The sequence below is a fragment of the Balaenoptera physalus genome, assembly GCF_965194825.1.
Source record: "Balaenoptera physalus genome assembly, chromosome: 15".
Classification (NCBI taxonomy): domain Eukaryota; kingdom Metazoa; phylum Chordata; class Mammalia; order Artiodactyla; family Balaenopteridae; genus Balaenoptera; species Balaenoptera physalus.
This window is the reverse complement of record NC_138894.1, coordinates 16,095,163-16,115,593: the sequence shown is the minus strand read 5'-3', so window position 1 is coordinate 16,115,593 and position 20,431 is coordinate 16,095,163. Positions and strand designations below refer to the sequence as shown.

The 20,431-nt window shown below is 40.1% G+C and overlaps 1 protein-coding gene across 2 annotated transcripts in view; it reads right to left on the bottom strand.

Moving 5' to 3' along the window:
- LOC309643801 (charged multivesicular body protein 3) overlaps window positions 1-20,431 on the bottom strand; it is a 78,857-nt gene that overhangs the window by 544 nt on the left and 57,882 nt on the right. For both annotated transcript variants that reach the window (XM_082426904.1, XM_082426905.1), the window contains 3 exons: window positions 19,923-20,102; window positions 3,584-3,705; window positions 328-442 (listed from right to left, as the gene is read on the bottom strand). In XM_082426904.1, the coding sequence (XP_082283030.1) occupies window positions 328-442; window positions 3,584-3,705; window positions 19,923-20,102 (417 nt within the window). The remainder of the gene's footprint in view (window positions 1-327; window positions 443-3,583; window positions 3,706-19,922; window positions 20,103-20,431) is intronic.

Genomic DNA, 20,431 nt, shown 5'->3' with positions numbered 1-20,431 from the left:
CAACAAAACATCAGCTTAAGCAAGTGGTCCCTCCTTTTCTCTGTCCTTCATACCTGGTTCAGTTTGACAAGAAACAGAAAAGGGGCAATAAAACAGCTGTTTTGGTGGGGTTTTGCTCACTATGACAAATGTGTGCAAACACCAATTTCTAATGATATCAAAGTCATAATCACTAAGGATTTTGATTGTTAGAATTTTGGTTCTAATCTAAAATAAGAAATGTAGAAGGGAGTTATAATCTAAAGAAAAAGCTACTAGTTAATTTTGCGAATGCAAGAAGAATGGCCATAAAAGGAGAGGGGAAAGAGGAAGGATCTTGGGTCATACCTGCGGTGATTTCAAACAGAATTTTGTCAATTTCCATTTCTGCTGCTTCTTCCATTTCTTCTTGATCGTCCATGCTTTCAAAAGTGTCCTCTAACATCTCTTCTATGATCCCAGCCTAAACACAGAATAAACCATGTCACTTCCTGGAACTGTTTTTTTTTAAAAATAAATTTATTTATTTTTTGTTTATTTATTTTTGGCTGCGTTGGGTCTTCATTGCTGCGCGTGGGCTTTCTCTGGTTGCAGGGAGGGGGGGCTACTCTTTGTTGCGGTGCGTGGGCTTCTCATGGCGGTGGCTTCTCTTGTTGCAGAGCACGGGCTCTAGGCACGCAGGCTCAGTAGTTGTGGCTCGTGGGCTCTAGAGCACAGGCTCAGTAGTTGTGGTGCATGGGCTTAGTTGCTCCGTGGCATGTGGGATCTTCCCGGACCAGGGCTCGAACTCATGTCCCCTGCATTGGCAGGCGGATTCTTAACCACTGCGCCACCAGGGAAACCCCCGCAACTGTTAAATCCACTCCCAGCAGGCGCCCCTATGGGCCCAGCATCAACCGAGCTCTGGTGTCTCCAAGTCCTGTCCACACTTTCAAGGGCTAAGCCACAGACAGCTGGCTGCAGGCAACACCGCATGCTGTCTGCCCTCTCTGGAGGAAGCAAAAAGCCAAAGGGAAATTGCTCTCCAAATTTAGTACCAAGGTTGGAGGAGGGGGCCTCTATCAGCAGAGCTTCACAAAGTAACTCAGACGATAACGCAGCACGTGGGGAACAACTTGCTGAGATGAGAGGGTGCTGTCTCGGGAAGCATTTGCCCTGACATTGCAAATCTATGCGTGCAGGAGTTGAAACACAATATGAAAACTGGCTGGAGTCACAGCAGACACTATGATAACAAATACCAAGAGTGGGGTGGGGCTCCACGGAACCCCAAAAAGGCCTGTACTTCAGCACATCCAAGTTACAGCTGCTGGCCCAGGGTCTGCAGGGTCCTGGCAAGGATCAGTCAATTCACCAAAGCCTGAGAGAGCTGATAAGACAGCGTTTCGGGGCCCAACAAGGCAGTGCCTTCCACAGTCCCTCCTGGAAGCCCCGTGCCTGGTAGCCTGAAGCCGGCTCGTCAGCCTCCTTCGCTCTCAAGAGCACAGCGCCACCGCGGGCACGAGAAAACTGCTAACACCAGCCAACACGAGCAGACCCTGCAGCCTTCCTGGCTGAGCAATGTCATGCGAGCGCAAGGTCACGTGTGGCAGCTCCAGCCCTGGCTCCCCTGCACTCAGCCAGGGCATGACTCTCACCGACCGTGCTGAAGGTATCAGATTTAGAGCAAGCCCTCTCTCCTGCCTGTCCTGCTGTCAGACCACTCAGGTGACTCTTAATGGCACGAATATAGCTAGTTCCATATTCTGCCCATTCTCAGACCTTTTGCTCCCAACCAAAAGGAACAAATTCACATTCAAGGATACAAGTGGAGCCCTGTGGCCTGGGTGAATGGATCTTAGTGCTGGAGGCTAGGGTAAAAGAGGCTCGATACATACGCACCATCCCAGTTAAAAGAGCCTAGGGCAGCCTGACTAACAGCCCTCCGCATCCCGGAGGGACAAGTGGCCACTCACTTCTACATTCATCCAACCAGCAAACATTTGTCAAATGTATGCTCTGTGCCACACGCCAGGCCAGGGTCTGGGGACAAATGGAATGACTGAGATCATGTCGTCGCCCTCGACACGCTGGGACCCCGCCAGAGGCTTCAGTGTGCACCTGGAGATGCACCCTTGGATGAATTCAGGAAATATTTACCATCTACTACATGCAGGCCCTCCTCAAAATCTATACTATGCTCAGTATTCAGAAACTTTAGTGGAAAAGATCCCAGATTCTAAAAAAAGACTCCGCCCCTCAGATCCTGGTGGCTACGTAAGTCAGAGAGCAGGCGTGAAGTCAGTTCAGAATTACCTTGTCACCCAGTCCCACGTGGGACAGGCAACTTGGGGGATGAGACATCCACGCACCACTTGGAAAGGACAGACCCCGCTGACCTGGTGCCCTCCTCAGGACTGCCCAAGGATTTCTCACGCCAAAGACCTGGGCGCTGGGCTTTTTATGTTGCCTTTCTTTTCTATCAATTTTCTTCTCCAGTTCCTCTCTCCCATGCCCTAGAGCCCTGTTTGTAACTCAAGTTCATACATGAAATTCCCGAGGAGGAAGGGAGGCAGCTTCTATGCACAAGCTGCAAACAAGAGTTTGAGGTGTACCGTCTGGGCTCAGGCCACAGGTTCAAAGTGTGAAACAGCACCTGATGAGGCACCTCTTATCACCATGTCCTCTGAGGCAGCTCAGGCATCTGTGCTCCAACCCCAGATCTGTCACCTCCTACCAAGGCCACTCAGATAAGTTACCTGGCAACTTGAAGACTCAGTTCCCTACTCCTGTATAAAATGGGGAAAGAAATACCTACCTCCCAAGGTGGCTGGGAGGACTTTCTAGGACAGCGTGTGTGCTGCACCACTGGCAGGCGGGGGCTCAGTAACTACGCCCTCCTGGGCCCTGTCCCCCATCTGAAGGCCACCAGGACAGGTCCCTGCCAGGCCCTGATCCCGGGGCAGTAGGTGTTTACTGCTTTCTATTTGGTTCTCAGTTTCCTTTTCTAGTCTAAGGGGTCGGCCAACGACAGCCTGCAGGCCAAACCCAATCCACTGCCTACTTTCATAAATAAAGTTTTATAAGAACACAGTCATGACCATTTGTTTACACATGATCTACGGCTGCTTTCATGCTACAAGTAGAGCTGAGTAGTTACAACAGAGACGTATGGCCCACAAAGTAGAAAATACATTTACTATCCAGCCCTTTACAAAAAAAGTTTGCCCATCCCTGGTCTTGAAACATCTCCCTTGCCAGCTTTGCGAACACTCCCCTGAGACAAACGGAGGAACCTGGGTTTTTTTCTGTTTCCTTGTTCATGTCAGAACCCTTAAATCCTAGGTCCCCGAATCCCACGCAGTTGCTTCCTGGGTCTCCCACCTCCCCTAGAGCTCTGGGTATACTATCGCTTCTTCTAAGGAACACCCTGGCAATCTGACCCAGCCTCTGCCACGCTCAGCTCAGACGGTTTCAACCAGTGTTAACAGCTGCTCCTCTGTCCTCAAAATCACTTCTGTCTGGCAACAGTGGCCTGTCTACTCCTGCCCAGCCCCGACCCTAGCCCCTGCCGCTTGCTGACTCTTAGTGCTTTGGAACAGGACATAGGGTGGCCCCAGGGCACCTTCATCATCTCTTTGGACAGGTCCCGCATGGTGGCCTGGATTTCTGGGATCTTCACAAGACTCTGCATGGCCTTCATCACTTCTGTGCTCTTCTGCAGGGAACCAGCCACTCGCAAAACCGCTGAAAGGGAAAGATAACAGTCAGGATTGCTCAACAGAATGTGACGCAGGATGGAATAAAGAAAGACAGTCAAATCACAAGCTATCCTAATAAAAGTCAGCAATAGTGGGTGGACTTCCAAAGCTATTTATGTACCTGTAGACTACATTACTGTCCTGGGACAAAGACTGACTTTCCTAAATTGTGCGCTACTTTGGCTACAATAGGTACAAATTTTCCGAGCACCCACACCAACCAGCTGATCTGGAGAATGGCCTGAAAGCCTGCATCTGACCTTTAGGGAAGGAAGCCAGCTAGGAATGATGTCACCCCCAGGACAAGTCACACACGGGAGGAATGGCTCTAGGTAGGCCTTGCTGGGGCCACACTGGAAAAGAGGCTTTAAGCAACCCAAGCAGTGCTTCCCACACACCAGCCTACGTAGGGGGGCTGCCCGGGAGGGGCCTGTTGCTGGTCCACAGGAAAATGAGAGTCAGTATGTGTCAGTGTAAGACAGCTACAGTTCCTTGTTACAAAAAATGTTCTGTTGTCTGAGATCATACACATACTCTATGTTCTGTATAAGAAATCGTGGTAGTAACAAATGATCATTTCTCCCCCCTAAAGTCTTTAACATGTCAAAATAAAGAGCTGGCAACCCTTCAAATCAGTTTTGAAATTTCATGAGACTTAAAAGTTCTGAGAAATGCCTCACGTCCAGCTGTTCACCAAAACCGGTGCACAGGGCCCCGCAGCTACCCCAAGAATCACCACCAATCCACCTCTGTATGAATCCAGAGTCCGGGAAGCTGTCACAGCTAAGGAAAACAAGGGGCAAGGAAACAAGAGGAACCAGAGAAATGCCTCTCTGACATACACAGCATTTTGTGATTTTTCTAAAGGAGTAAGGAAGTTTGCTAGTTGCAGAGAATACTTCATTTCCCTTGACATTGAAAAGGGAAAGTAAAATATTCATCTATTTATTAAGATTAGTCTATAGAGAAGAAGTGTTAAGAATATGTATGGCTGAAATAAGCAATAAATTATATATGTCATTATAATGATATAAGAAAGACAGAAATTCTACAATGTTAAAGTTACTATTGATTACTGTAAAAAGGTAAGTGATGGGAGGAAGAGAAGAAGGGTAAAAATAAAGCAAATTCCATATAGTTCTGCTTGAATGATACAAGTTTGATGTCTACACAGGCATATGTTTTATCCTAATTTGCATCCTGAGTCTGTATCCCAGAGAGAGTGGCTGAATATGACATGTGTTCAATAAACTTTTTTGAATTAGTAAAAATAAAAAGACAAAAAAAATGACGTGACAAGTTAAACACTGAAACATTTGTATTTTGAAAAAGGTATAAACTTCTGATTGTTAAAAGAAACAAGAAAAGGAAGAGTCAATATAGTGGGGAAAAGATGAAGCAAAAATGAACTTAGAAATAAAACTAATTCCAACAATATTTAATTTGATAACCAGTCAAAAAGGATTGGGGAGGTGGATTTTTAAAAGGACAAAATAAATGTACATGTACCCTGGAAACTCAAAACCAAGAAGATACATATTGATACATGAGAAAAATAAAATACTGGACCAAAATGTATTTTCTATGTTCCACAAGGAAAAAAAGCACACGTGACAGAAAAAATTATTTTATAAATAAAAATAGTGACCCCCACAAGAGAATGAGAAGACAAGCCAAAAGCTGGAAGAAAATATTTTCATTAGACATTTCTGATAAAGGACTGTTATCTAACGTATACAAAGAACTCTTAAAGCTCATCAATAAGAAAACGAACAACTCAATCAAAAACAGGCAGAAGACCTAAACAGACAACTCACCAAAGAAGATATACAGATGGCAAAAAAGCACATAAAAAGATGTTCAACATCCTATATCATTAGGGAAATGCAAATTAAAACAACAATAAGATACTAGTATACACCTATTAGAATGGTCAAAATCCAAAACACTGACAACACCAAATGCTGGTGAGGATGTGGAGCAATAGGAACGCTCAATCATTGCTGATGGGAATGAAAAATGGTATAGCCACTTTGGAAGACAGTTTGTCAGTTCCTTACAAAACTAAACATACTTTTTTTTTTAACATCTTTATTGGAGTATAATTGCTTTACAATGGTGTGTTAGTTTCTGCTGTATAACAAAGTGAATCAGCTATACGTATACATATATCCCCATATCTCTTCCCTCTTGCATCTCCCTCCCACCCTCCCTATCCCACCCCTCTAGGTGGATACAAAGCACCAAGCTGATCTCCCTGTGCTATGCGGCTGCTTCCCACTAGGTATCTATTTTACATTTGGTGGTGTATATATGTCCATGACACTCCCTCACTTCGTCCCAGCTTACCCTTCCCCCTCCCCGTGTCCTCAAGTCCATTCTCTATGTCTGCGTCTTTATTCCTGTCCTGTCCCTAGGTTCTTCAGAACTTTTTTTTTTTTAGATTCCATAAACATGTGTTAGCATACGGTATTTGTTTTTCTCTTTCTGACTTCACTCTGTATGACAGTCTCTAGGTCCATCCACCTCACTACAAATAACTCAATTTCATTTCTTTTTATGGCTGTAATATTGTAATGTAATATTCCATTGTATATATGTGCCACATCTTCTTCATCCATTCATCTGTCGATGGACGCTTAGGTTGCTTCCATATCCTGGCTACATACTCTTACCATATGATCCAGCAATAGCCCTCCTCGGTATTTATTCAAAGGAGTTAAAAACTTATGTCCACACAAAAACCTGCACACGGACGTTTATGGCAGCTTTATTCGTAATTGCCAAAACTCGGAAGCAACCAAGATGTTGCTGTAAGTGAACAATAATAATGGATAAATGAAGTGTGGTACATCCACACAATGAATATTATTCAGCACTAAGAAGAAATGAGCTATCAAGCCATGAAAAGACCTGCAGAAATCTTACATGCATATTACTAAGTGAAAGAAGTCAATCTAAAAGGCAACATACTGCATGATTCCAATGATATGACATTCTGGAAAAGGGAAAATTATGGAGACAGTAAAAAGGTTGCCAGGGGTTAAGGGTGGGAGGGATGAATCGGCAGATCACAGAAAAATTTTAGCTGTATATATTTCACAATAAAATAAGAATCTCCAAAATAAAAAGGTTAAAATTCTACAGAAAACATTAATAAGTTAGCATTATAAAAACTAGCTGACATTTAAACTTAGAAAGACCAAAGTCGCACAGAGGGGGTTGTGAAACACAATGAGTAGCGCTTCACGGTTACTGCTCAGCTCCTCCCCAGCAGCCCTGCCCGGGCCTCCTGCAGGCCCTCCAGTGTCTGAGGCTCCCTCCACCTTCAGGGCCTCCCTCTGCACAGTGCCGGGGCCCCCTGACATCTCTAGAGAGTGGGGACTTGGTGGGTGGATTTCTTTTTTGTTTGTTCTTCAAATACAGTACCCTTCATGAATTTGCACGTCATCCGTGTGCAGAGGCCATGTTGACCTTCTCAGTAAGGTTCCCATTTTGGTACACGTGCTGCCCAAGACAGCACTAGGTTTCTTTTTTATTTGGAGGTGGACTCACGATTTTATTCCCAGTGCCTAGCATTGTGCCCTCACACAGCTGACACTCAAATATTTGTTGAATAAACCAATGAATGGTTGAAAACAACAGAGAACTATAATATTCAAACTGGATAAAAAAATTAAACATATTAGTGTCTTAATAGTAAAGAGCACTGAGGTGGTTTTATAAAGACTCAAGTGCTCCTACATAAAATGACATATTTAGTATTAGGTCAGAAATTGGCTTTTCCTTTTTTGTACTGACCACAAAAATTCCAGAACATTTTTTTATAGAAATAGGTAAAACAGTAACCAATTTCAGATGGCAAAAGGAGGGTGAGAGATTTCACCCTAGCTCTCCTCAAGTTTTCAATTACAGACACAGTATGACTGCATAGTTGTGACAAAAACATCAGTAGATGTAGTAAAAGAAACTAAAACCAAAAACAACATAAACGGATTTAAAGAGATTAATCTTTTAGCATTTCATTGTGAAGAATTTCAAACATACACAAAAGTAGGCAAGTGTCATTTCACCAAAAGAGACACGATAGCAAATAAGCATATGAAAAAATGTTCCTAATCATCAACCATTAGGGAAATACAAATTAAAACAACAATCAGAGAGCTCTACACACCCATCAGAATGGCTAAAAGAAAATAGTAACACCACCCAATTTTTTTGTTTGTTTTGTTTTCAAATTTTTATTGCCAGAGATTTAGTCTGTTAGGCATGGTGTCCTTGACTTTCTTTTTTTTTTTTTAAACATCTTTATTGGAGTATAATTGCTTTACAATGTTGTGTTAGTTTCTGCTGTATAACAAAGTGGTTCAGCTATATGTATACATATATCCCCCTATCCCCTCCTTCTTGCATCTCCCTCCCACCTTCCCTACCCCACCCCTCTAGGTGGTCACAAAGCACCAAGCTGATCTCCCTGTGCTATGTGGCTGCTTCCCACTAGCTATTTTACATTTGGTAGTGTATACGTGTCCATGCCACTCTCCACTTCGTCCCAGCTTACCCTTCCCCCTCCCCGTGCCCTCAAGTCCATTCTCTACGTCTGAGTCTTTATTCCTGTCCTGCCCCTAGGTTCTTCAGAGCCACTTTTTATTTTTAGATTCCATATATATGTATTAGCACATGGTATTTGTTTTTCTCTTTCTGACTTATTTCACTCTGTATGACAGACTCTAGGTCCATCCACCTTACTACAAATAACTCAATTTCGTTTCTTTGTATGGCTGAGTAGTACTCCATTGCATATATGTGCTATATCTTCTTTATCCATTCATCTGTTGATGGACACTTAGGTTGCTTCCATGCCCTGGCTATTGTAAATAGTGCTGTAATGAACATTGTGGTACATGACTCTTTTTGAATTATGGTTTTCTCTGGGTATATGCCCAGTAGTGGGATTGCTGGGTCGTATGGTAGTTCTATTTTTAGTTTTTAAAGGAATCTCCATACTGTTCTCCATAGTGGTTGTATCAATTTACATTGCCACCAACAGTGCAAGAGGGTTTCCTTTTCTCCACACCCTCTACAGCATTTACTGTTTGTAGATTTTTTGATGATGGGCATTCTGACCGGTGTGAGGCGATACCTCATTGTAGTTTTGATTTGCATTTCTCTAATGATTAGTGATGTTGAGCATCCTTTCATGTGTTTGTTGGCAATCTGTATGTCTTCTTTGGAGAAATGTCTATTTAGGTCTTTTGCCCATTTCTGGATTGTACTGTTTGTTTTTTTGATATTGGGCTGCTTGTATATTTTGGAGATTAATCCTTTGTCAGTTGCTTCGTTTGCAAAAATTTTCTCCCATTCTGAGGGTTGTCTTTTCGTCTTGTTTATGGTTTCCTTTCCTGTGCAAAAGCTTCTAAGTTTCATTAGGTCCCATTTGTTTATTTTTGTTTTTATTTCCATTTTGCTAGGAGGTGGGTCAAAAAGGATCTTGCTGTGATTTATGTCATAGAGTGTTCTGCCCATGCCTTCCTCTAAGAGTTTTATAGTGTCTGGCCTTACACTTAGGTCTTTAATCCATTTTGAGTTTATTTTTGCATATGGTGTTCGGGAGTGTTCTAATTCCATTCTTTTACATGTAGCTGTCCAGTTTTCCCAGCACCACTTATTGAAGAGGCTGTCTTTTCTCCACTGTATATTCTTGCCTCCTTTATCAAATATAAGGTGACCATATGTGCATGGGTTTATCTCTGGGCTTTCTATCCTGTTCCATTGATCTACATTTCTGTTTTTGTTGCCAGTACCATACTGTCTTGATTACTGTAGCTTTGTAGTACAGTCTGAAGTCAGCAAGCCTGATTCCTCCAGCTCTGTTTTTCTTTCTCAAGATTGCTTTGGCTATTCGGGGTCTTTTGTGTTTCCATACAAATTGTGCAATTTTTTGTTCTAGTTCTGTGAAAAATACCATTGGTAGTTTGATAGGGATTGCGCTGAATCTGTAGATTGCTTTGGGTAGTATAGTCATTTTCCCAATGTTGGTTCTTCCAATCCAAGAACATGGTATATCTCTCCATCTGTTTGTGTCATCTTTGATTTCTTTCATCAGTGTCTTATAGTTTTCTGAGTACAGGTCTTGTGTCTCCTTAGGTAAGTTTATTCCTAAGTATTTTATTATTTTTATTGCAGTGGTAAATGGGAGTGTTTCCTTAATTTCTCTTTCAGATTTTTCATCTTTAGTGTATAGGAATGAAAGAGATAACTGTGCATTAATTCTGTATCCTGCTACTTTACCAAATTCATTGATTAGCTCTAGTAGTTTTCTGGTAGCATCTTTAGGAATCTCTATGTAGACTATCATGTCATCTGCAAACAGTGACAGTTTTACTTCTTTTCCAATTTGGATTCCTTTTATTTCTTTTTCTTCTCTGACTGCTATGGCTAAAACTTCCAAAACTATGTTGAATACTAGTGGTGAGAGTGGGCAACCTTGTCTTGTTCCTGATCTTAGTGGGAATGGTTTCAGCTTTTCACCATTGAGAACAATGTTGGCTGTGGGTTTGTCATATATGGCCTTTATTATGTTGAGGTAAGTTCCCTTTATGCTTACTTTCTGGAGGGTTTTTATCATAAATGGGTGTTGAATTTTGTTGAAAGCTTTTTTTGCATCTATTGAGATTGTCATATGGTTTTTATCCTTCAATTTGTTAATACGGTGTATCACATGGATTGATTTGCGTATATTGAAGAATCTGTGCATTCCTGGGATAAAACCCACTTGATCACGGTGTATGATCCTTTTAATATGCTCTTGGATTCTGTTTGCTATTATTTTGTTGAGGATTTTTGCATCTATGTTCTTCAGAGATACTGGTCTGTAGTTTTCTTTTTTTGTGACATCTTTGTCTGGTTTTGGTATCAGCGTGATGGTGGCCTCGTAGAATGAGTTTGGGAGTGTTCCTCCCTCTGCAATATTTTGGAAGAGTTTGAGAAGGATAGGTGTTAGCTCTTCTCTAAATGTTTAATAGAAATCGCCAGTGAAGCCATCCGATCCTGGGCTTTTGTTTGTTGGAAGATTTTTAATCACAGTTTCAATTTCAGTGCTTGTGATTGGTCTGTTTATATTTTCCATTTCTTCCTGGTTCAGTCTCAGAAGGTTGTGCTTTTCTAAGAATTTGTCCACTTCTTCCACGTTGTCCATTTTATTGGCATACAGTTGCTTGTAGTAATCTCTCATGATCCTTTGTATTTCTGCAGTGTCAGTTGTTACTTCTTTTTCATTTATAATTTTATTGATTTGAGACTTCTCCCTCTTTTTCTTGATGAGTCTAGCTAATGGTTTATCAATTTTGTTTATCTCTCAAAGAACCAGGTTTTAGTTTTATTGATCTTTGCTATCATTTCCTTCATTCCTTTTTCATATAGTTCTGATCTGATATTTATGATTTCTTTCCTTCTGCTAACTTCGGGGTTTTTTTTGTTCTTCTTTCTCTAATTGCTGTAGGTTTAAGGTTAGGTTGTTTGAGAGTTTTCTTGTTTCTTGAGGTAGGATTGTACTGCTATAAACTTCCCTCCTAGAACTGCTTTTGCTACATCCCATAGGTTTTGGGTCACACTGTTTTCATTGTCATTTGTTTCTAGGTATTTTTTCACTTCTTCAGTGATCTCTTGGTTATTTAGTAGCGTACTGTTTAGCCTCCATGTGTTTGTATTTTTCACAGTTTTTTTCGTCTAATTGATATCTAGTCTCAGAGCGCTGTGGTCGGAAAATATACTTGATACAATTTCAATTTTCTTAAATTTACCAAGGCTTGATTTGTGACCCAAGATATGATCTATCCTGGAGAATGTTCCATGAGCACTTGAGAAGTGTATTCTGTTGTTTTTGGATAGAATGTCCTATAAATATCAATTAAGTCCATCCTGTTTCATGTGTCATTTAAAGCTTGTGTTTCCTTATTTATTTTCATTTTGGATGATCTGTGCATTGGTGAAAGTGGGGTGTTAAAGTCCTCTACTATTACTGTGTTACTGTCGATTTCCCCTTTTATGGCTGTTAGCATTTGCCTTATGTATTGAGGTGCTCCTATGCTGGGTGCATAAATATTCACAGTTGTTATATCTCCTTCTTGGATTGATCCCTTGATCATTATGTAGTGTCTTTCTTTTTTTCTTGTAATAGTCTTTATTTTAAAGTCTATTTTGTCTGATATGAGAATTGCTACTCCAGCTTTCTTCTGATTTCCATTTGCATGAAATACCTTTTTCCATCCCCTCACTTTCAGTCTGTATGTGTCCCTAGGTCTGAAGTGAGTCTTTGTAGACAGCATATATACGGGTCTTGTTTTTGTATCCATTCAGCCAGTCTGTCTTTTGGTTAGAGCATTTAATCCATTTACATTTAAGGCAATTATTGTTATGTATGTTCCTATTACCATTTTCTTAATTGTTTTGGGGTTTTTTTTGTAGGTCTTTTCCTTCTCTTGTGTTTCCTGCCTAGAGAAGTTCCTTTAGCATTTGCTGTAAAGCTGGTTTGGTGGTGCTGAACTCTCTCAGCTTTTGCTTGTCTGTAAAGGTTTTAATTTCTCCATCAAATCTGAATGAGATCCTTGCTGGGTAGAGTAACCTTGGTTGTAGGTTTTTCTCCTTCATGACTTTAAGTATATCCTGCCACTCCCTTCTGGCTTGCAGAGTTTCTGCTGAAAGATCAGCTGTTAACCTTATGGGGATTCCCTTGTATGTTATTTGTTGCTTTTCCCTTACTGCTTTTAATTATTTTTTCTTTGTATTTAGTTTTTGATAGTTTGATTAATATGTGTCTTGGTGTGTTTCTCCTTGGATTTATCCTGTATGGGACTCTCTGTGCTTCCTGGACTTGATTGACTATTTCCTGTTCCATGTTAGGGAACTTTTTGACTATTATCTCTTCATATATTTTCTCAGTCCCTTTCTTTTTCTCTTCTTCTTCTGGTACCCCTATAATTCGAATGTTGATGCAGTTAATGTTGTCCCAGAGGTCTCTGAGACTGTCCTCAATTCTTTTCATTCTTTTTTCTTTATTCTGCTCTGTGGTAGTTATTTCCACTATTTCATCTTCCAGGTCACTTATCCGTTCTTCTGCCTCAGTTATTCTTCTCTTGATTCCTTCTAGAGAATTTTTAATTTCATTTATTGTGTTGTTCTTTGTTTGCTCTTTAGTTCTTCTAGGTCCTTGTTAAACGTTTCTTGTATTTTCTCCATTCTATTTCCAAGATTTTGGATCCTGTTCACTATCGTTACGCTGAATTCCTTTTCAGGTAGAATGCCTATTTCCTCTTCATTTGTTTGGTCTGGTGGTTTTTACTTTGCTCCTTCATCTGCTGCCTATTTCTCTGTCTTATCATTTTGCTTAACTTACTGTGTTTGGGGTCTCCTTTTCGCAGGCTGCAGGTTTGCAGTTCCCGCTGTTTTTGGTGTCTGCCCCAGTGGCTAAGGTTGGCTCAGTGGGTTCTGTAGGCTTCCTGGTAGAGGGAACTGGTGCCTGTATTCTGGTGGATGAGGCTGGATCTTGCCTTTCTGGTGGGCAGGACTGAGTCCGGTGGTGTGTTTTGGGGTGTCCGTGAAGTTATGATTTTAGGCAGCGTCTCTGCTAATGGGTGGAGTTGTGTTCCTGTCTTGCTAGTTGTTTGGCATGGGGTGTCCAGCACTGGAGCTGCTGGTCGTTGAGTGGAGCTGGGTCTTGGTGTTGAGTCGGAGATCTCTAGGAGAGCTCTCGCTGATTGCTATTACATGGTTTCAGGAAGTCTCTGGTGGTCCAATGTCCTGAACTCGGCTCTCCCACCTCAGAGGCTCAGGCCTGACACCCACCGGAGCACCAAGACCCTGTCTGCCACACGGCTCCAATCTGCGGAAACTGGAACCTGGTGCACAGGTGATGGGAATGCAAAATGGTGCAGCTGCTGTAGAAAACAGTCTGGCAGTTCCCACCGCTCCTTGGGAGATGGGAGACCAGCCCAGGGCCCAAGTCCTGGGAGCAGCAGGCTCACCTCTCTCCTCGTCCGGCTCCAGCCCACCTCAGCCCACCCAATTTTGAGGATGCAGAAAAACTGCATCACTCATACACTGGCAGGTGGGAATTTTAAATGGTACCACCACTCTGGACAACAGCTTGACAGTCTCTGATATGCAACCACAAAACCCAGCAATTGTTCTACTGGCCATTTATCCCAGAGACGTGAAGACTTATGTCCAAGCAAAAATCTACACACATTTATAGCAGCTTTATTCATAGTAGCTGATAACTGGAAACAACACAAATATCCTTCAGGTGAATGGTTAATCAAACTGTGGTACATCCGTACCATGGAATACTACTCAGCAAGAAAAAAAGGAATGAACTACTGATACATGCAAAAACCTGGGTTAACTGCCAGAGAATTACACTGAGTGAAAAAAAGTCAATCTAAGGGGGTGTTGGGCAAAATAGGTGAAGGTGATTAAGAGGTACAAACTTCCAGTTATAAAATAAATAAGTCATGGGGATGTAATGTACAGCACAGGGAATTATAGTCAAAAATATTGCAACAACTTTGTAGGGTGACAGACAGTTACTAGATTTATCGAGGTGATCAAGTTGTAAAGTATATAAATGTCAAATCACTATGCTGTACATCTGAAACTAGTGTAATATTATATGCCGATTATACTTCAATTAAAAAAAAAGAAGAAAAAGAGGAAAAAAAGCCAATTCCAAGAGGTTACATCCAGTCTGATTCCTATATAACATTCTTGAAATCATAAAATTATAAAATGAAGAACAGATTAGTGATTGCCAGATATAAGGAGGGGGTGGGGATGGGAGGGAAGTGGGTTTGGTTACAGAAGCGCAGCATGAGAGATCCCTGTAGTGATGGAAACTGGAAGCATTCTAAAGCTTGACTATATCAGTGCTGACTGCCTGGTTGTGATACCTACTTTAACTCTGCAAGATGTTACCACTGGGGAAAATGGGTAAAGGGTATACACAGAATCTTTCTATTATTTCTTACAACTGCATGTATGTGAATCTATAACTCTCTAAAAACTTAATTTATAAAAACCTCAGAAGAGTATATAAAAACAAACAATATTATGTTTCCATGCCTGCTAGAGATACAAATGAAAAAAAAAATACACATAAAAATACAAGTTCTAAAACAAACAGCCCAAACAAAAAATGGGTGGAAGATCTAAATAGACATTTCTCCAAAGGAGACAGACGGCCAAAAAGCACATGAAAAGCTGCTCAACATCACTAATTATTAGAGAAATGCAAATCAAAACTACAATGAGGTATCACCTCACACCAGTCAGAATGGCCATCATCAAAAAAATCTACAAACAATAAATGCTGGAGAGGGTGTGGAGAAAGGGGAACCCTCCTACACCATTGGTGGGAATGTAAATTGGTACAGCCACTATGGAGAACAGTATGGAGGTTCCGTAAGAAAACTAAAAACAGAGCTACCATATGATCCAGCAATCCCACTCCTGGGCATATGTCTGGAGAAAACCATAATTTGAAAAGATACATGCACCCCTATGTTCCTAGCAGCACTTTCACAATAGCCAAGACATGGGAACAACCTACATGTCCATCAACAGATGCATGGATAAAGAAGATGTGGCACATATATACAATGGAATATTACTCAGCCATAAAAAGGAACAAAATTGTTATTTGTAATGAGGTAGATGGACCTAGAGTCTGTCATACAAAGTGAAGTAAGTCAGAAAGGGAAAAATAAATACTGTATGCTAATGCACGTATATGGAATCTAAAAAAACGGTACTGGAGCCTAGTGGCAGGGCAAAAATAAAGATGCAGATGTAGAGAATGGACTTGAGGACACAGTGGGGGAAGGGTAAGCTGGGACGAAGTGAGAGAGCAACACTGACATATATACACTACCAAATGTAAAATGGATGGCTAGTGGGAAGCTGCTGCATAGTGCAGGGAGATCAGCTCGGTGCTTTGTGATGACCTAGAGGGGTGGGATAGGAAGGATGGGAGGGAGGCTCAAGAGGGAGCAGATATGGGGATATATGTACACATATAGCTGATTCACTTTGGTGTACAACAGAAACTAAAACAACATTGTAAAGCAATTATACTCCAATAAAGATATTAAAAAAAAAAGAACCAAAAACAAATTGTAAAAAAAAAGAAAAGAAACGTATCCCATTGTTCATTACAGCACTATGTACAATAGCGAAGACATAGAAGCAACCTAAATGTCCATCGACAGAGGAATGGACAAAGAAGATGTGGTACATATATACAGTGGAATATTACTCAGCCATAAAAAAGAACAATATAATGCAATTTGCAGCAACATGGATGGACCTAGAGATTGTCATACTGAGTGAAGTAAGTCAGAAAGAGAAAAACAAATACCGTATGCTAACGCATAACGCATATATATGGAATCTAAAAAAAAAAAAAAAAGTCATGAAGAACCTAGGGGCAAAATGGGAATAAAGATGCAGACCTACTAGAGAATGGACTTGAGGATACGGGGAGGGGGAAGGGTAAGCTGGGACAAAGTGAGAGAGTGGCATGGACCTATATACACTACCAAATGTAAAATAGATAGCTAGTGGGAAGCAGCCGCATAGCACAGGGAGATCAGCTCGGTGCTTTGTGACCACCTAGAGGGGTGGGATAGGGAGGGTGGGAGGGAGGGAGACACAAGAGGGAAGAGATATGGGGACATATGTATATGTATAACTGATTCACTTTGTTATAAAGCAGAAACTAACACACCATTGTAAAGCAATTATACTCCAATAAAGATGTTAAAAATAAATAAATAAAATAGCAAAGGAAAAAAAAAGATTATCAAGGGGATGGGGGAGAAATGCACTGGGAGTTCGGGGTTTTTAGATGCAAACTACTACGTAGAGAATGGATGGACAACAAGGTCCTACTGTAGAGCACAGGGAACTATATTCAATGTCCCGAGATAAACCATAATGGAAAGGAATATAAATAAGAATGTATATTAAAAAAAAGACTATCAATAATAAAGAACAAATTATATTCATGAAATAAGAACAAGATGATTTTTTTAAAAAAAGATCAGAGAACTCTTTCCTGAAAATTAAAATTAAGACAGCTAAAATAAAGAATTCAAGAGAAGAAATAGAAAATAAAGTTGAGCAAATTTCTCAGAAAGTAGAACACAAAGAGAAATTGATGATGATAATGACAATAACATTTAGAACCTACATATACAGCAGTTACCATGTGCCAGGCACTGAATTAAGTCTCACAACTATCCTATGAGGCAGGTACTATGATTATTTCCAAAGTGAAAACAGGAAAGATAAAAAATTAAAGGATCAGTCTGGGAAATCTAACAACTGACTAAAATCTTTTCTAACAACTCACTAAAATCTTTTCCTTTCAGAAAGAAATAGAAAATATAGTGGAAACAAAATGAACACATCAACATACCCAAGAACTGAAGGACCTAGGAACAGAAGGAATAGAACCGTTGCTTTTTAGAAACCCATGTCGAAATATCTGCAGATGAAATTATATGATGTCTTGGATTTCCAGGGGGAAAATATAGGGAGAAGGCGGGGATACAGATGAAGTAAGACCAGCCAAGATTCTTGGATGGGCGTATTAATTTTGACGTATCCATTAAGATATGAGTGGAGATGCCAACTATACACTGATAAAGTCAGGCCTGAAGATAAAGATTTGGAAATCAATGGCATTTAAAGGCACGAGGTTAGATGAGATCACCTATGGGGAGAGAGGAAAGATGGAAAAGAGCAGAGGATCTAGAACAGAGCCCTAGAGTATTTTAACATACAAGTATCAAATAGCAGATATTTTACTTTTCAGGTGTGATAAAGCCACAATATAATATATATTTGAAACAACATAATATATTATTATGGATGTATAGTTAAAGGATAACAGGCTCTTGACATATGTTGTTTATGTTTACAGTTATGTTCATTACTGAAAGTACATGCTATAGGAGAAGAGATATTTTTCATGTAGATTAATGAATATTTGTGAGCTATAACTCCTTGAAAAGATATTTTGGAATCAGTACACAGGAAGAAAAGGTGAACAGAAGAGACTGGTCAAGCCCACTAGTTCCCAGGGAAATGTTATAACATTTCTCAAAAATTAAAAAGTCTGACAAAGGTTGGTGGAAAGGTATGGAAAAAAGAACTCTTATCCGCTGCTGGTGGGAATACAAATTTGTCTCTTTGGAGAACAATTTTGCAATTCTAGCAAAATTTAAACCCAGCTATTTTTAACCCAGCAGTTCTACTTCTGAGTATATAACTGTCCTAAAGAAACACATGTGTAAAAGTGAAAAGACATTCACAGCAGCACTGTTAGTAATAGCAAAAATTGAAAACAGCCTAAATGTCCATCAACAGGGAAGAGAAAAATAAAATGTGATACATTCACAGGATGGAATACCACCCAGGAGTTAAAAACATATTTATTTATCATATCAAACTATATTTATCATTATATCAGTATATTTATCAAAATATATTTATCATCTTATCAAAATATATTTATCATTATATTTATGGGTATATTTCAACAGGACAATGATAAATGGGAATAAACATGCAGAATGGTACACATAGTATAATACCATTTATACAGATTTTAATATTCATGATAGTGGTTACCTCTGAGGAGGCTGAAAGAGAAGGGAATGGAACTGCGAAGGTGTATTAAAGAAGCTTCAACTTTAGTAATACTGCTTCCTTTTACAATATAAAAACTGAGGCGGGTGGGAAGGGGGGGTGGGATGAATTGGGAGATTGGGATTGACATATATACAATCTTGATACTATGTATAAAATAGATAACTAATGTGAACCTACTGTATAGCACAGGGGACTCTACTCAGTGCTGTGGTGTGGTGACCTAAATGGGAAGGCAATCTAAAAAACAGTGGATATATGTATAGGTATGACTGATTCACTTTGCTGTACAGCAAGAAACTAACACAACATTGTAAAGCAATTATACTCTAATAAAAATTAATTTTAAAAAAACTGAGGCAAATATAACAAAAATGTCAAATTGTATTGGTTCTCAGCAACAGTGACGTGACTGGACAGTTATTTGCTGGTCTGGGCCTCTCCACATGATCTTTCATCCCAGGCCTCTTCATTTTAGTGTAAGGATCTAGAAATATTCAAAGACGATGAGACGTATCATTATAGAATATTTATTTTCTCTGAAGCAAGGAGAAGTTAGAAAGGACTCCCCGCCTTGGGTCCCCAGTGAAGTCCTGGGTCCTAACTGAGGCTCTGTTAAGCTGTGTCTGGTCAACTCATTGATCCACCTTGGACTTCCCTTGATATAAATGTGTTTCAACTTTTCTGCCCCAGCCTACCTGACGGATAAGATAAATTCTCATTAGCAAATAAATCCAATTGATTAATTTAGTTTGTTTTTTAAGGTATTAAAAACTATATTATGAAAATAGCAGATGTTCATAGTAGAACAATGCAAGGGCAGGTTAAATGAAAAGTTAATGTTCTTTCTCTACTCTCACTTCTTTGTTCTAGCTCCACAGATGTAACCACTATTAGCTTTTTGTATAGCCTTCTAGCAACTTTCTTAAAATATATCATTTAAAAATAAAAAAAATTAAATTGATAGTTCACATGTATGCTGAATACCCAATACAGGGCCTGCAGGTTCCTAAGATGTAAGAAAGCATTAGGTTGAGAGTCAGAGATGAGGCATAAAAAGGAGGTGAGTGAAAGCCAAAGACAAACTTAGACTATTTAAAATCCTGCCTGTGGCAACTCTGGGCCTAGGGCAGAAGAAACTCTTTTCCTTCATCTTCCCTCTAAGGTGTGGGTGCACTTCTTATGCCTATGACTCAACCCTCAGGTCACTTTACAACACTTTTCACATGAGGAAATACAGTCTAAATTCTAAACAAAGTACATTTAGATGGAGATTTTCCCATTATTTCAACAACACTGGCAAAAGAAAATGAGTAACAATAAAATAAAAATCAGAGTAGTAAGTATATTTTGCTTTTGTATAACACCCCAATTAAGACAATGTAAAGAATAAAAGCCAATGCTAAGACTGTCCTTCCTATTCAAGGAAACCAGTGTTATAATAACGGCAAGAGCATCAGCTAATGATGTGGCTGTAAGGTACTGCTGTCTTACCCAACTGGTTCTTCATCCCCATGAGCACGGAGTTCATGTGTGCTTTGGATGCATAGAGCTTGCTCACGGTCTTCCTTGACCTGATCATCTCCTTGACCAGAACCACACAGACATCCTTCTGACCCTTCTTGGCAGCATCTTTCACAGATCGTTTCACTTTTTCTTCTTCTCTTTGGATATCTAAATTTAGAACATAAGACAGAACATCAAAAAATTAAGGGTAAACCAGGAGAGTTATTGGCAATGAAATCTGTTCTTACTGTGATATAAATGTATCTATTAAACAGGAAAACAGATAGGAGGATATAAACTAAATAAGAATAATTAATGTGGTTGGTATACACTATTTCTGGAAACAACATTAAAGTAATATAAGAGTAAACAGAAAAGTAAATCCTATTATACTAGACAAAATTTCAAAACTGCTTTTGCAAGCCCATTCTAACACCTGTTGGTACTGGTACTAAGGAACTTTAAAAATACTGTAAATGCGGGGAATTCCCTGGTGG